General features: G+C 41.8%; 1 protein-coding gene across 1 annotated transcript in view; it reads left to right on the top strand.

Moving 5' to 3' along the window:
* Window positions 1–3,033: 3,033 nt before the first annotated feature.
* Window positions 3,034–16,313, top strand: part of LOC309683521 (oncostatin-M-specific receptor subunit beta-like) — a 31,461-nt gene continuing 18,181 nt past the window's right edge. Inside the window, exons 1-3 of the mRNA XM_082497816.1 lie at window positions 3,034–3,077; window positions 8,721–8,817; window positions 14,572–14,735. Of these exons, the coding sequence (XP_082353942.1) occupies window positions 8,745–8,817; window positions 14,572–14,735 (237 nt within the window). The 5' untranslated portion in view covers window positions 3,034–3,077; window positions 8,721–8,744. The remainder of the gene's footprint in view (window positions 3,078–8,720; window positions 8,818–14,571; window positions 14,736–16,313) is intronic.

Raw genomic sequence — 16,313 nt, forward strand, 5'->3', positions numbered from 1 at the left:
TTGGCAATACAAAAATCTTAGTGCACTATAATACCAGGTGTATTACCAGGTGACACTGGTCACTTACCAAGGATCTGCAGTTGGTGGGAGGTCTCTCTGCCTCAAGGACCAATCTTGAGAAGTGTCCCAGCTTGAGGGGAGATTGCCATGCAGCCAGCTGCTTAGTGGGGAGAGCTCAAGGAAAGCTCACTTAGTCTGTCATATTTATGGAATGAAGTGGTTGGCTTGCAGTCAAATTACATGTGATTGGAAAGGTATGCATGAGAATCCTTGTACCCACAACTTTCTTTGTTCCTTGATAAATGAATCTTGGAAAAGCCACCTGTTATTCATGTGTTAATCACATGATCAGTGTTCCAGGCTCATATGCATCAATGCTCACCATGTCACTTTGTTCCTTTGTGGGCTTTCGAAGAACAATTGGAACTAGAGAAGTTCTTGGCCAGGTTATGGCTTAGGCTTTTACTTCCTTTGGAGCCTGTACCCAACTGCCACTAGTTTGTTTACGGAGTTGAGTGCATCCATCACAATTGGTCAGTTTGTTCAGGTACTTTAAGCCAGGTGCAGAGACTCTGCAAGGAGAATATAGATAATTCAAAATAAAGCAATTAGTTATTGGCTAACAGAAGAGCTATCTAGGGTTTAATGAGCGATTAGACTAAGTGTTAGTATACTTGCCACTCATGCTAAGCTACCCAAGCAGTCTTTGCTGGGCAGGCAGGCATGAATCAAAAGGGGAAGGGTCACTTCCCATGGGTCCCTGGAAAGGATTCCCAGCATCGCCAAGTTGCTATCCACCAGCTCCATCAACACTGATAACATGACACAATGATTCCCAGCTAGTCCCCAACTAGACTGGCAAGCTTGACCAGGCTTCCCCCAGGTGATTTTTCCCTTTACGATTTTATACCTTTTCATGCTGGTACTTTCCCTCTGCAATCCTTGAACTACCAACAATCTCCACAGAGGAGGGGTTTCAAAGCAGGAAAAATGACTTTAGTGTATTATCTTTAAAATCGTATGTGCAAAAATTTTCCACCCTTACACAATACAGAGTGCAATGACATCCATTCAAAATTTAAAAAGCGCTAGAACTAAGCTGTATTAATTTATTCCCTTTAGTTTTCATTACATGGTGATATGCCATTTTCCCATCAGATCCCTTAATGTACATCCCTCTATGTTTTATTTATTGCATAATATTCAAATCCTACTCTCAAATATAGAATTGATAATTTTTCAGTAAGCTTTTCTAATTATACTGTCTAAAAACATTAGAGGAGAGGACTTATTAGCATACTACAGAGAGTTGTTAATAAGCATAAGGGAAAAACAGGAAAAAAAAAGGCAAAATTTTGGCATCCAATTTTAGACATATGATTTGTATTTTCAGTAAAACCAAGCAGTTAGATGACCTTTCATGTACATACTCTCCTGAGTTCTGATGCAACAGTAGATGTCTGGTTCTAGTGCCTCTAGCCAAGCATGTGGGCAATGAAAAATGAGTAACTAGTGACCCTCTGTGAAAAGTTCAGTTTACATGCCCCACACAATATGCACAGGAACTCTGTGGAATAAATAGATTAATTCTGCAGAATAAGGTTCTGAAGAATAAAACCATCCTTTGACTAGAAATCATTTGCTTGACTAGAAAGCAAAAGCATCATGAGAAAATGGAAAGCTTGACTAAAGAAGCTGGGTGTTACTCAACAGAGGGAAGCATGAGATGTCACTGCAATACAAAGAGGCGGGGAACACTGACTAGACAGCAATTCAGAAGAAAAGAATCAAGGTGCTGACGTGGATCACAAGCAAAGTGTAAGTCGGCAATACTATGCTGTTACAAAAAAGAAAGGCAAACTATATATCAGGAGGTTTAAAAAGTAATACAGGCTGTAAGGCAGAACACTTCCCAGTCCACATCCTATGAGGAAAAGCAACCAATCTTTGAGAATTTAAGGCAATCTAAAGGAGAGCAAGGAAAATACTGTCTTAATAGTTATGTTACATTTAACCTACAAATGTAGCTTAGGAGAAAGAAAAAAAGAGACACTTTATGTGAAAGTGTTACAAACTGGAGAAACCTTCACTGGGAACACCCTGAAAAGGATAAGTTACAGGTTTTAATGAAACGTTCTGGTGGCTACATCTTCTGACCGAAGCAGTGACCCAGGCAGCTTGTGGCACACTGTGCCCCTCTCTGTGTCTGATGGAGGCCTCTTGAATGGGAACCCACAGCTGAAGGGCAGGGCAAAGGATGCAGCACTCTTGATCTCCCCTTCTGTCTAATGATCCTACAATTTTGGGAGTGGAGAGTTTGGCTTTGTGAGCCATAACCTTCCGTAACGTGGTTTCCGAGTGGGATTTCGTGGGACAGCTACATGCGAGACGGTGGTTCAGCAACCAGACCGATGGTGGCCTTGACCCTGAGCCCTGCTGCAAGCCACCAGGCCACCTCCTCAGCCCGTCTGCCTTGGTGGCCGGAGAGACCATCCCCATCCCACTGAGCTAGACCAGGAACCCTGGGGCCATAGGCACATGGGACACCACTCCTACGTGGGTTTCTGACCAGCTTGGCCCTGGAGTGTCCAGCAGAGCAAAGTGCCCATTCTCTGCTCCTCACCGTCCTCTCAGGCTAAGCCTGCCTGTCTTACTCTCCCTGCTTGGCCACCCCAGGGTCGGCCCTTGTCGCCGGGTCACCCCAGGCCCTGCAGCCCCTCCCCGCCCTGGGGGCACCACAGCGGTCCGGCCTCCGCCGCCCGCTCCCGGAGGGGGGCAGATGGCGGCGGGCGCTGCGGGCGGGAGGCGGGAGGCCTTTGGGAGGGCAGCCAAGGCAGGCGGCCGCGCTTCCCGGAGCTAGGGGGGAAATTCCCGAAACGCTGCTCACCCGGCCCCCGAGAGGTGGGAGGCGGCACCGCCCCGCCGGGGGGAGGGAGGGCCGAGCCCGGCCGCGCCGTACCTCTTCCCGGCACTGACCGCGGGGCCGGCGCGTCCCGCTGGCCGCCGGGCGGGGACCTGTGTCCCCCCCCTCCTCCCCTTCCCGCCCCGTTCCTGAGTGAGGTGCTGGTCGGCTGCAGGTAAGTTATGCCGGTCTCTCTCTGTCGCGACAGCCCCTCGTTCCCTCAGCCATCCCCGCGTCCCTTCTCCTCCCGCGGGTAGGGGGGGACCCCGGCTGCCTTCGTGAGGGGAGCTCTGCCTGCTCCTCGGAGGAGAACTCAGCCTTTTTTTTTTTTTAGACGCTCTCTGGAGTTTTTTGGGGTTTTGTTTTTTGTTTTTTGTTTTTTTCTTTTCTTTGAAGTTTAGTCCTTCTGGCGCCGATTAAGCCCTCTTCACCCTTCGGCTGCCCTTTAACCCCCCGTTTTTCCAGGCGTCCCTCGGCACGGCGGGCAGCCGGCTCCTCAGCACCGCCGCCCTCCTACGCCTCCGTCGTCCGCCAGCAGCGGGCTGCCCCGGCAGCACCATCGCTTACCGTTGGATTTAACGCGTTCCATGACCCCCACCTCCCAAGCCTTCTCTGCTTTCCACATGTCACTGCTTAACTACAGCCTAAAAGCTGCTTGGTCTGACCTGGGCAGAAATTGCTGAGGTGAGGTGCGTGGCGGGAGGAGGATGCCGCTCCCGCCAGGTGATGCCGTTCGGTTTGGACGTCGCCCGTTCCTGCTGCTTCGAGAAAGGTGTTGACTTGCTCAGAAGCGCAGGCAATCGTACAGAGAAAAAGTGCCGCTCTTGCTTTCTCTTAAACGGCTGCAATCTGTTGCTTAATCTCAAAACCATCGGAGTAAATGGGAAAGCATCACAAATTCTAGTGTGGCTCCTGCGTTCTTTGGAGTGTGACTATTTCTTTGGCACAACCTTTAATCTCTTTTTTTTATCTAAATACTGTGCGCCTGGACCAGTCACTGCTCCAGCAGAGTAAACCAGATCCTAACAGCATTACAAGTAGATCATGCCTGAAAACATGGTAAAATTATTCTTCCTGTTGGTATGAGTCATGCCACAGCATTATGTGATTCCTTCCCTACAATTGTTAGCACTTGCTTTCTAATGGGGCAGGAATAGCCTTACATAGTTTGTTGGGCACTTTGTATTTGTAGATCCCATTTTTTTTGCTATTTAATTGCTTTTTTGTTTGGATTCCAGCCTTCATGGGACCATGAAAGACAATATTTTCCTGTTTTGGCAGAGCTCTGTAGGAAACCAACAGTATGCACCAGAGAGCTTTCTGTTTATCCAGAAACGGGAGATAAAGCTATCCCTAAGTGACCAAATGATTACATGCCTATCAGATCTTAATTATAGAATTTCCATTCTTCCATGTGCAGCTTTTTAAACTTGTTGCTTACCCATTAGATCAGAAAGGCTTATTAGGAGCTCTCAGCGTCTTAAGCACAGACATATTTTTTGTGCCAAGTGTAGTTGAAACCATCTTTAAAACTGCTTGGGAGAAGAAAGCCTGAGTACAAGGGCTAAAGGACAAGTTTATCTGCTTTAGAATTTGTTGTCTCAGTTATTCATTTTTTCAGAATTCAGAATTGTTGCAAATTAAATTTTCTGTGAACTGGGAAGTATATTTTGAAGAGGAGTCTATTTAGTTGTAGAGTGCTTTGGCAGATGCTACTTTACCAACACGCAGTAGGTTTTCGATGGCTTGACACTGCACCCTGTTTCAAGTAAAGCTGCCTCAGTTGGATGTCACCTCTGCACTATTGATTTTGCAAGGGATATTGTATTGGGAATTGCAGGAACCAGGGGAGAGGAGGCACACCTCAGTGCAGAATCTTTGTACAAACCATTTATAGCTAGATAAATTTATTTTGATTACTTGCAAACTACCTACTGAAGGAGCTTTCATCTCTTCCCGAGGTAATTAGCTCCTGTGTTGTCACCACTTCTTCAGTGACTGCTCTTTAATTGTCAGGTGTCTGAACAATTCCTGTTGCTGCTGGATATTACTGCAGTTGCCACCAGGTCTCCAAAATAGTTCTGTTCTGTTGATGTATCTGTCGGCACTAATTTCAAGTTAGGTTGAGGAGTAGTGAATCCATTTTTATCTGTTTTGTCACACTCCAGGTTCCATTTTTGCAATGGGAAGAATTACTAGTGGACTATATCTTCATGAGATTATCAGTGATTCAGGCTGCAGACTGACAAGACTAAGCAAGTCTGCTTTATTTCCCCCATAGGTGTTGAATTTTTAGAAGGGGGAAGAATATAGGGTAAAATGAAAAATTTCTTGCTCAGCTAACTTCTATAGCTCTGACAGATCATTTTGTGCCCAATGATCCCCAACTTAACAGCTTAGTATTATCCCTCATTTTATAGATCATTTCACAGTGCGTCCAAATAACCGGATTCATCACAGAAATTAGAACTACTGTTGTTAATGATGGCCAAGAATGAGACCTTAGGGGAGAGATGATTTCCTTCTATTTGGCATTTATGAGGCTGTCTCTAAATTCCTGTGTCCAGATTGGGGCTCACAGTGGAAAGACTGACAGACTGGACTGAGTGCAGCAGAGGGACACCAGGAGACTTTGGAGGCTGGAGCACGTGTAGGAGTCACTGAAGGATCTGAGTTTGCTTAGCCTTGAGAAGAGAAAGGTAAGGGCAGGTCTAACTGCAGTCTTTGCCTAACTAATGGGAAGTTACTGGGAAGACAGAGCTAAGCTTTTTGCAGAGGTGTACAGCAAAAAGGCAAGAGGAAATGGGTGCAAATTGTAGCAAGGAAAATGCAAGGCGAAAAATATACGGAGAAGTAAGGAGAAAAATGAATATATGAGTATAAGGAGAATATAAGAAGATATTCTTATATAAGGAGAAAAAATGAATATGTGAGTATAAGGAGAATGTAAGGAGAAATAAAAAACCTTCACAGTGAGGGTGGTTAAGCACTGGAACAAATTGCCCAGAGAAGTTGTGGAATCTCCGTCCTTGGAGTTCTTCAAAACTCAGTTCAATAAACTGCTCTGTGATTCTGTGATAGACTAGACAAATACCATTGCGAAATTATCTTGATGCCAAAAGTAACTAGAAAGGAAAAAGTATTCAAATTATGCCTCTCTAGTCCACATTCAAAATCACTGGCACGAGAGATTCTTGTTCTTGCCTGCAGTTCACAGAAACCGTACACAAACTTTCCAGGTTGGAGCGTGGTGACAAAACATGACTTCTGTTAGGCTTAAAAAAAACCTGCAGTGATTCATTCTCAGATGAAGAACTGTGGAATTCTAATGTGGTATTCATATCTTTTCATATTAGCAATTCTAAACCAAGCTATTGACCAGAACAATGGTTTTGATTGTCACTTTTCTTGTGGCATTTGATAGTTGCTCACTATTTCTTAGAGGTAGTACTTTGCTTCTTTCAGGGTGATGAATTATTTAGATACCTAAAAACCTTCTCTGGCTTCCTGTTTTCACTCCCTTTGTTGTTCAATTATTTTCACTTTTGGCAAGGATGTAGTTAATCTATTATCATCATTGAGATTTTTTTTAAGTGAAATTGATAATGTATTTTGTACAACAGTTTTGATTCTCTTTTAATCTTTGTAACCAAGACACAAATTTTTAAATGATTTTATAGAAGTACTTAATTATTGATAATACAGAATAAGTGCTTGACATTAGTTGGTAGTAATTACTGTATGTGATTAATTTGTTAGTCATAGGCAGAAGTTTCTGCATAAAAATGATTTAAGTCAAAATATTACTCATATATTAAGGTCCGTGTTTCTTTTTTTTCTCAAATAGTGTTTCATTTCTTTAAATTTACTTCATATTCTCTTTTGTTAGAGAATTCCAGAACTTTTCCCATGAAAACTGGTTTGATACCTACAATTCCACTTATTATCACAATTTATTATACAGTAATAAACTAGTTTATTAACATACTGAATAGTGAAAAACATTGTAGCTGTCCAAAATATGTTTGGTAATTTATTATATCACACTGCCCTTTAGTAGCATAGGGCCAAAAATAAATAAAAGTGATCTAGGCTGTGTCATTAGTGAACTGGCAGTGTAAATGACTGGAGACAGAGAGTTAAATTACACATGTATTTCAGTGCCTCTTAAGAGCAGAAAAGAGTCTGGATTTGTTTTCCAATTAGGAAGTAATTTAAACAAATAGTCTAATATGTCATGACTTCCACCATACTTTCCCACTGTCTTTAATGTTGGATTTAAGTGGTACATGAAAAATACGACAAATAGCTTAGTGTCCAACCCCAAAGATGTTTACGAAATCAGAAGTCCTGTGGGGCCAGGTTTTCACTGTGCTGATATAGTTAAGTCAGGAGTTATGCCACTGAACCTAACTGACCACCCTTGTATTAAATTGGTCTTAGAGCAGAGAGTCAACTCCCTTGACATTTAAAGGCAGTTTTATTTTTGCTTTTTTTCAAAAAAAGGGCATGCAAGATTTGGCTTTGTGTCTCCATATTAATTTCCCTGTGAAGCATTTGTGCTCACAACAAAAATGTTGGGGCACACTGCAGCTAGGGTGCTTGTTGTGGGTGCTGAGCCCTGGGTTGCAGTGCTGCATGCAGGACTCCTACATTTCCCATGAGACCTTTAGAAATGTGAGAAATAAAAAAAAAGATTGCAATGTTTTCTTTTGATCTTTTGGAGAAATTCAGAGCTTCTCTAAACCAATGGATCTAACACAGTGTCATAAACTCGTGTCTGTAGCTCTGAGGTATTAAATTGGAGGTTTTCTGCTAGGAAGAAATTCTGGAGTGAATTCCTGGCCCTTCTGAAATCAGTAAATGTTCTGTCCTTGGCCTTACTGGGGACAGAAGGTCATCCTGCTTATGGCCTGCTAAGCAGTTTCGACTTCTGTTATAGAAGCAGTGGTTGAAGACTGTCTTTATCAGTATTGTACACAGTTCCAGAAATGTAAAAAGTTGGAATTAAAAGTTAAAAATAGCTGTATCCTCTGTGCCAGAGTGCTTTTAACCATACTGCTGCTGAATGTTTACCCCACCTTTCTACACAGGGGAGACGGCAGGTGATTCATGTCTTATGAGATCTGACATATGATCAGTCCCTGAGGACTGGGCTGTGCAAGTCAAATGGAGTTTCATCCTGTCACAATGTGAGCATCAAAGCTATAAGAGGAATGCTAGATAAAGCTATGTGGTGCTTGAGATGACAGTCCTGCTAGAAAAGGAACTGGCTACGGCTTTGATACATGTATTTCAACTCCATTCTAACTGGAGCCCTCCATATAGTGTCCTGGGTGCTGGCAAAGGGCAAGACCATGCTTGCCAAAGTCTGCTGGATTCACCAGTCAGGCTGTAGGTGGAGTAGAAACCACAAGTCCTTTCACACCTTTGATGCTTTTTTTTCCCCTCCTTGTTATTTGTGCAGGAGGAAAGCCAAAATATATCAGGACAAACTTTTGTTTTAATATTCCTTAGAAATAAAAGCAGGGAAAACTTTAAAGATATTGTTTGTTTTATTTGTTTAGATTAAACTGAACTTTTTGAGTATGGTGTATTTTTCCCTGTGTTGTAACCAGGTCCTAAAAACAAGAGGATTTTTTCATTCCTTACCTTTCTTTGTCCATTCTTCCTGAATTTCTCTTAAACTGCCTGAAGTCTGTGTGGTTGGGTTTTTATTTATTCATTCTTAAATAGAATAATATTATCTGGACTATTGTCTGGCATGCATTTCTCATAAAAGAAACAAATAAATAGAAATGTCTTCTTTCCTGATAAGTCTTGTGCAGGAAAAGGCAGATGAATGATGAATCACTTCATGGTTCTGGCAGTACTGCTCCCCCTGAGGACTTGCTACACTACGTACTCACAGCAAGGTAAACATCTGAACATTTACTTTTTTATTTGGAAGCAATCTACATCAACTGAAGCTTTGGACTTGCTCATTTGTAAGTCTCCTGTGATTAAGCAACATGTTACACGCTTAATCAAATGATTCTCTTTGGTAAGGTGATGAAGCAACTTGTATAATAACTGGGGTTTTGTAACCCCATTATGCAGAATTGCATGTTGAATCAATAACTTGAAGTGATGTAAAGCCAGAGTGTATTTATTTATCTGCTCCCCCTCTGTCTCAAGTTTTTGATCTGTAGTCTGTCATTGTCAAATAATTTATTTCCTCTTTTATGCTTTTCTACGTCTTCCCTTCACTTTCTCTTTTTTTTTTTTTTTGTCTCATCTATTAAAATTTTAGCACTTTTATTGGCTCTTTTCTGATTGTGCCACAAGATTCCAGGACCACAGTTTTATTTCTTACACTTCACATATGTATCCAATACAAAGAAAGTAGCAAACATTCATATTCGGAGGGAACAAAGTTGAATATAAGGATAACTTTACAGAAGGCTGTGCATTTTAAGGTGAAAGTACTGCTTGCAGACTTGCTGCTGTCAATAGCATTCGCTATGACTCCATTAAAAAAAAAATTGAGTATTTTAATTGACTTTTCTGTGACCACCATTAAGAAGTCAGAACTAACAAGACTGTAGAAGTTGTATTCATCTTAATTAAGCTGGTGAAGGAGGAAGTGGGGTGGGTTTTTGCATAACTGTACTTGTTATTGTACTGAAGGGGGTAATACATCTGTTTCAGACTTTTTTTGCCTCTCTTCAACCTTGAAATCCATTCCTCCAAGATGCCAGTTACTTGGGTTTGAGACTTTATTACCAATCCCCCTAGAGTGGCAAAACTTTGTAATATAGGCAAGTCTGAACAATTACTGCATTACAGTAACTTGGTCACTTGTTTTCACATGCAGTTGTTCAGGAATAGAAGTAGTCTCTGTTGTTAATCATAAAGCTATTTATATAGTCTTGAGTTAGCTTTCCAGTTAAAACAAGTCTTAAGATGCCTTGATTATTTAACTTTGCTAGGAGGGGGAGATTATAACTGTGAATGCTACAAGTATTTCTATGTGTGTAAATTATACAACAGAAGTCCTTAAGTCCCACATTGTAACTCAGTGGTCTTCAAGATCTTGTATATATCCTTAACTATATTGTTTCTCCTGTTTGTTGGTACTATGTGTAAGCCCTGACTGGTGACCTAGACTGTCTAATGTCCAGCTCTAAGGAAAAAAAAATTGTGTGAAGTCTGAACTGATATGTCGTTTAAGTAAAAGGAGATAGTGGAGGGACACTTGTACAGATGGAGAAAAAAACAGAAGCTAGTGAGACCTTTGTTTTTTTGTCAAGTTAATTAAATGTGGCAGGTGAAAATATTCTCCATGGAGAGAAAAGGGATGAGATTTTAGCTTGGACAAAAAGAGACAGACGTAGAGAAGACAGGCAAGCTTGTCATCAATGCAATAGGCATAGTAGTGAGTTGCAATTAGAATTGGCTAGAGAAGGAGCAGAAAAGAGGATAGGGAAATTCAGAAGATGTGCATGGTTTTCTTTTAGTGGTGCACCCTGAAGAAGTTTCTGCCTACTGGCTGGCTTTTCTTTCAGGCTTATTTGTTTCCTTTCCCAGGGAGTCTTACTTTAGAATCATATAATGGTTTAAATTGGAAGGGATCTTAAAGATCATCTAGTTACATCCCCCCTGCCATGGGCAGGGACACCTCCCACTAGAGCAGGTTGCTCAAAGCCCCATCCAGCCTGGCCTTGAACCCTTCTGAGGATGGGGCCTCAACAACTTCCCTGGGCATCTTGTTCCAGTGCCTCACTGCCCTTATAGTGAAAAATTTCTTCCTAATATCTAATCTAAATCTACCCTCTTCCAGTTTGAAGACATTAACATTCGTCCTATCACTACATGCCCTTGTAAAAAGTCCCTCTCCAGCTTTCTTGTAGGCACCTGTCAGATACTGGAAGGCTGCTATAAGGTCTCCCTGGAGCCTTCTCTTCTCCGGGCTGAACAACCCCAACTATCTCAGCCATCCTCATAGCAGAGGTGCTCTAATCCTCTGATCATCTTCATGGCCCTCCTCTGGATGTACTCCAACAGGTCCATGTCCTTCTTATGTTGGGGGTTCAAGAGCTGGATGCAGTATTCCAGGTGGGGTCTCACCAGAGTGGAGCAGAGGGGCAGACTCACCTCCCTCGACTTGCTGGCCATACTTCTTTTGATGCAGCCCAGGAGATGGTTGGCCTTCTGGGCTGTGATTGCACATTGCCGGCTCATGTTGAGCTTCTCATCCACCAACACCCCCAGGTCCCTCTCCTCAGGGCTGCTCTCAATCCATTCTCCACCCAGCCTGTATTTTTGCATGGGATTGCTCTGGTACACGTGGAGATCCTTGCACTTGGGCTTGTTGAAGTTCATGAGGTTTGCACGGGCCCACATTGCCAGACTGCCCATGTTCCTCTGGATGGCATCCCTTCCCTCCAGCATGTCGACCATGGCACACAGCTTGCTCTCACCAGTGAACTTGCTGAGGGTACCGTCAATCCCACTGTTCATGTCACCAACAAAGATGTTAAATAGTACTGGTCCCAGTACCGACCCCTGAGGAACACAACTTGTCACTGCTCGCCACTTGGGCATGGAGCCGTTGACCGCAACTCTCTGAGTGCCACTGTCCAGTCAGTTCCTTATCCACTGATTGGTCCACCGGTCAAATCCACGTCTCTCCAATTTAGAGAGCAGCTTGTCATGCGGCACAGTGTCAAATGCTTTGCACAATTCCAGGTAGTTGAAGTCTGTTGCTCTCCCTTTATCTACCAACGCTGTAACGCTGTAATGCTGTAACCACCAAAATTGTCAGGCATGATTTTCCCTTAGTGAAGTCATGTTGGCTGCCACCAACCACCTCCTTATTTTCCATATGCCTTAGCAGAGTTTCCAGGAGAATCTGCTCCATGATCTTGCCAGGCACAGAGGTGAGACTGACTGGCCTTTGTGCCAGTGAGTTTCATTGAGAGACAAGCTGGGTCCCTTCCTTTAAGTTTGTTTATTTGTGCTGGGCCCATCTGTCCAACCCAGTCGATTCAGCGCTGCAGATGTAGAATACAAGAATGGCAAGGGCCAGAGCTTTAGATCAGCTGCCTATTTGCGTATGTGAAAAAAGATCCCCCCAGAGGCTACATGGAACTTTAGGTGGGAGGATGGTGAATGTACAGATAAGGTTGACCAAAAAAAAGAGCAGCTAAGTTTACATGCTGGAGAGGAACAACATTACAGTCAATTCCTTAGTATAAGTGGGATTTTAACAGCCTTTATCTTGTTTTGATGGTGAAAATCTGTAGAATGTGGGGAGATAAAGTGTGTCTTGTCTAGCCTTCCCAAAATAATGTAAGATACTCTGCTTCCACAGTTAATTTTGTGGCTCACTTTGTTGCTTTGGTTGTTCTGGCTCCTTGCCTGTAAAGCTAACGTTATTTCTGTTTTCCAGTAAAACCTAAAATTGCCACTCCCTTATCATTTAGGCAAGTGAAATTTATCCCGAGGCCTTCCACTTTGTTTATTTAGTTCCAGACATCTGCTAATGGTCATAGATGCTGTGTTTCCTTATGGTAGTATAAAACTGATGGCCATTATTTTTCAAAAGCAACTGTCAAGCAGCAGGTATGTTTTTTTAAGGATCATGTCATAACCATAGCCAAACAGGAAATTTTACTTCAGCACTTGAAACATTTTTGCATTTACCTTACAGAAGACGCTAATGCTGTCAAATTCTGCTTTCATGTAGTTTACACACGTTAATCTTTTCCCGGTAATTATATAGTAAGGCTGCAGTGAGAATTGACAGAAGGTACATGTGTATATATGTGTGTGTATACTTTTTCCTCAAAATTTTTTTTACTATACCAAAATCCTGTTGCTGAGACCAAGTGTTTGAACAATGAAACCTTGATTTCTCTCCCCAAGCATATCTGAAGAAGCCTATGCTGTAGTTTCCTCTAGATTGAAAGCATATGGTTTTCATCTTGCTTTGACTTCCAGTACCTTTCAAAATGGAAAGGATTAAAAATATACCACCAGAGTTTGTAGATTATTTGCCAAGAGAGAAACAATCCTTTCTTTCACAGATTTTTATTAATTGTTACTGATGTTACAATGTATACTTCCCTCCATTTATTCTTTAATTATAGGCTGGACTTGTATAAATAACTAATCTTTGTCAGTGTCTGTATTCTTACAATTAATAAATATGCTTATAAAGTATTATTTGCTTCCTTTGGTTGATCGGGGATTGTTATAACTGCTGCTTCTCTTGAGCCTTTCATTTCCTACAGTTAATGTAAAGATCCATAGGTAGGGAAACTGCTGCACAGAAGTTAGTGCAGACCAGGCCCCACAGGATAAATTGCAAAATAGTTTGGATATCTGGCTGCTGCCAGAAGCATCTATCAAAATGTAGATTCTCAAACTAAATTTCCTGAATGCTTGTGTTTCTGTCAGTAATATTCCGTAAAAGTCTCAAATAATCATTGGGTCGGTGGGTGAAGCACATCTTGGAGAAATGACTGGAGGTGGCAGTTTTGTGAGAAGGAACTGCTGAAATCTCTCAATCCAGCATGTCCCTGAGGACTGTGGCTGTAGTGGGGCAGGAATGCCCAGAATGAGTTCTGTTTTATTAAAACATACAGTTATTTCTGTGATTTCTTTTCTGTGTCCTGGTCAGTATAAGCATGCTGACCTTGTTGTTTGTAACAAGAAGTAGCATCTTGGAAAGCAATTTTGGTGAAAGAAAAAGCCTAGTTACTTGGCAATTTCAGTTTCCTGGCTTCACTAACAACCAGATCAAGTTTAGAGTTTTTTTTTGTTCGTTGATTTTTCAGGAAGGAGAGAAGATACAGATCAGTGAGTGCCATATTTACTCTCTTCCAAGAGTTAGGTTTTTTTGGGAGGGGTGACAGAGCAAACATCTAAAACCAGGAACCCCTCATTAGGTGATCTGTAGTGTTCAGTCTTTCCTTTCCTGACACCAAAAGGGGCTTCAGTCTAACTTTTAAACTTTATTTTATTCTGGGAATTGACCCCAGACCCACAAAAGGATGGAGGTGCCATTATAACTAGTTGTCTAATTACAGTAGAAGAATCCACAGCCCTGACTAAACTACCTAAGCTCTGTGTAGAGCACCCAGGAATGTGCTTAATACTAGACTATCATCTGAGCTAGGTAGTGGAGGAGAACTCTTAATCTATCCTGTTCAAATATTTGATTTGAATTAAATACTTTAGTTTTAATTAGATCAGAGAACAAAATTGAGCCTAGATTTTCTGCCCTGATGATGAGAAGGCTTGCTGGGGGTTGGGATTTCTTGGGATTCAGTCCCTGTTAGTACATTATGTTGTTCCTCTTCATAAAACTATAAAGGGATGGATCAACATTCCCATAAAGTAGCTGGTAAATTGAGGGCATAAAGAAATTAAATAGCCTACCCAATGTCATGGTGGGGGTGCTATTGAGCAGATTCAGGAACCTCATTCAAGCCTGTTGATGACTTAAGATGAAAGATTATCTTTGCTTTTGATATCAACAGCGTGGGTCTTGATCACTTTTTTTTTTTTTCCTTCAGAGCTGTCTGGTGTGGAACCTATCTTACCTCTAACCACTGTTGTTTCAGATCTGCTTTTTAACTGCGCTAAACATTAATATTTTTGTGTCTTTTTTGTGCTCCTAGAATCCACTGTGTTTCCAGTAACGTACCTTAACATTTCCAAGGATTTGGCTCTTCAGCGGCTGCTGGTGGAATGGGATGTTGGCAAGTCAGCGCATGATGCTGAGCTGGCTATGTCTTTTGAAATACAAGTCCATCGAACAGATGAAAATGCTACTGTGTGGATAGTAAGTGTTTTTTTTTTAAAAAGGTATAGTATTTATTTACAATATAAAGGAAGATAAAGGAAAATCAGATGTTCAGATGCATATGCAGATAGCTTTGCTTTATAGGTCTACAATTTACAACATAGTATTTACAAAACCGTGCTAGAAATACCTCTGTATTTCACTAGGTGCCAGTCTAATGTTATGACCAGTTTTTGTTCAAAAAAAAGGTATTGGCTCAGATGAAGAAGTTATTTCCACCTGTGCAGAATGTAGATATGCTTTGCATACAATTATTGAGGGATTGTGGTGGGCAGGCTTAGGAGATCTGATTTTGAAGGCCTCTGTTTAGCTCTCAAGGAACAGGTCCCCTGACTGGCCTCCCAGAAGCGTCCCTTCCATTGCTCTGGAAGGCAGTCTTTTTTGTGGCATGACTATTACCTTTCACTGGGGACTAACTGAGCATGAGTCATGTAGCTGCAACTCCTCTTACCTTATGAATGAAACAATAGCCTCAGTGTGAGCAAAGCTTTTTAAGCCCTGTGCTCGGCTGGGTTAGCAGTTACCTTATACCCACCTCTTCCAGTTAAGGAAGAAGTAGTGATGTCTCTTTTGCAAAGCCTCTGTCCTGCTAGTTTTCCTTAACACCAAAACCAGGCAAATTTTCTGAAGAGATGGAGATCACCCAAATCACAGGCTTAGGCCTGCTCCTGATATTTTCCCCAGTTCGTGACTTCAGCGTGAGAACTTTTGTCTTCAAAGAAAATTTCCTCTGCTTTGGATCTGACAAAGTCTTTTGGGAACTAAATGCATGTTTTATGGCTATTATAACCTATTGTGAGTCATCTGCTGATTGAACTATGGAAGAATATGAAATGCACATGTTAAAACCTAGTAAAACTGAAAAACTGCTCTAGCTTATTTAAAGCTGCTATTTGTGAGAAAGCACATAAAGCAGAGAAGGGCTTATTGTTTGGAAACCAGAAGTCAATCAAATAAGACAGGCATGTTAAGAATCACAACTTACTCTGATCAGCCAAGTTGTTAGTATTTTGTCTCTGAGTTTGAGGAATTACATCTTCACTGCAGATGAGCTCTATGCAGTTCAGAAGATTTTGACCACTTTGATACATGAGGTAGGATTTTTAACACCCCATGAGTGATCTAACCCTGAAGTCAGAAACTGGGGCCGTATAGCTGCAAACAATTAAGTGTTTTTTGGAGTATCCTTCCAACAAACTCTTATTAACTTGCTGGAAGAAAGATTTTCAATTCCAAGGATGTAGTCTGTTCTGTTACGTATAATAAACACAACAAGGAAAATAAACAGGGTATTTTGGATGTCACTACCACACAGGAATGAATTTGCTTCTGTGTTTTTCTGAAGAATGTGTACCAATAAAGAAACTCTGTGAGTCTGTTTATACCAAAGCACGGACAGTCTGTGTAACTTCCAAAGCAGTGACTGCATTCCTCAGTGCTATAACTGAGAAATTAAGTTGTAAACTGATTGCACGTTTTTTCTCGGAGTGGTGGTATTATGAACATGCAGGTGTTGCTGATGGAAAGCAGTAATGGAGAGCAGTTCTCTAGTTGTCA

This window comes from Vanellus vanellus (assembly GCF_965231255.1).
Source record: "Vanellus vanellus genome assembly, chromosome: Z".
Lineage (NCBI taxonomy): Eukaryota > Metazoa > Chordata > Aves > Charadriiformes > Charadriidae > Vanellus > Vanellus vanellus.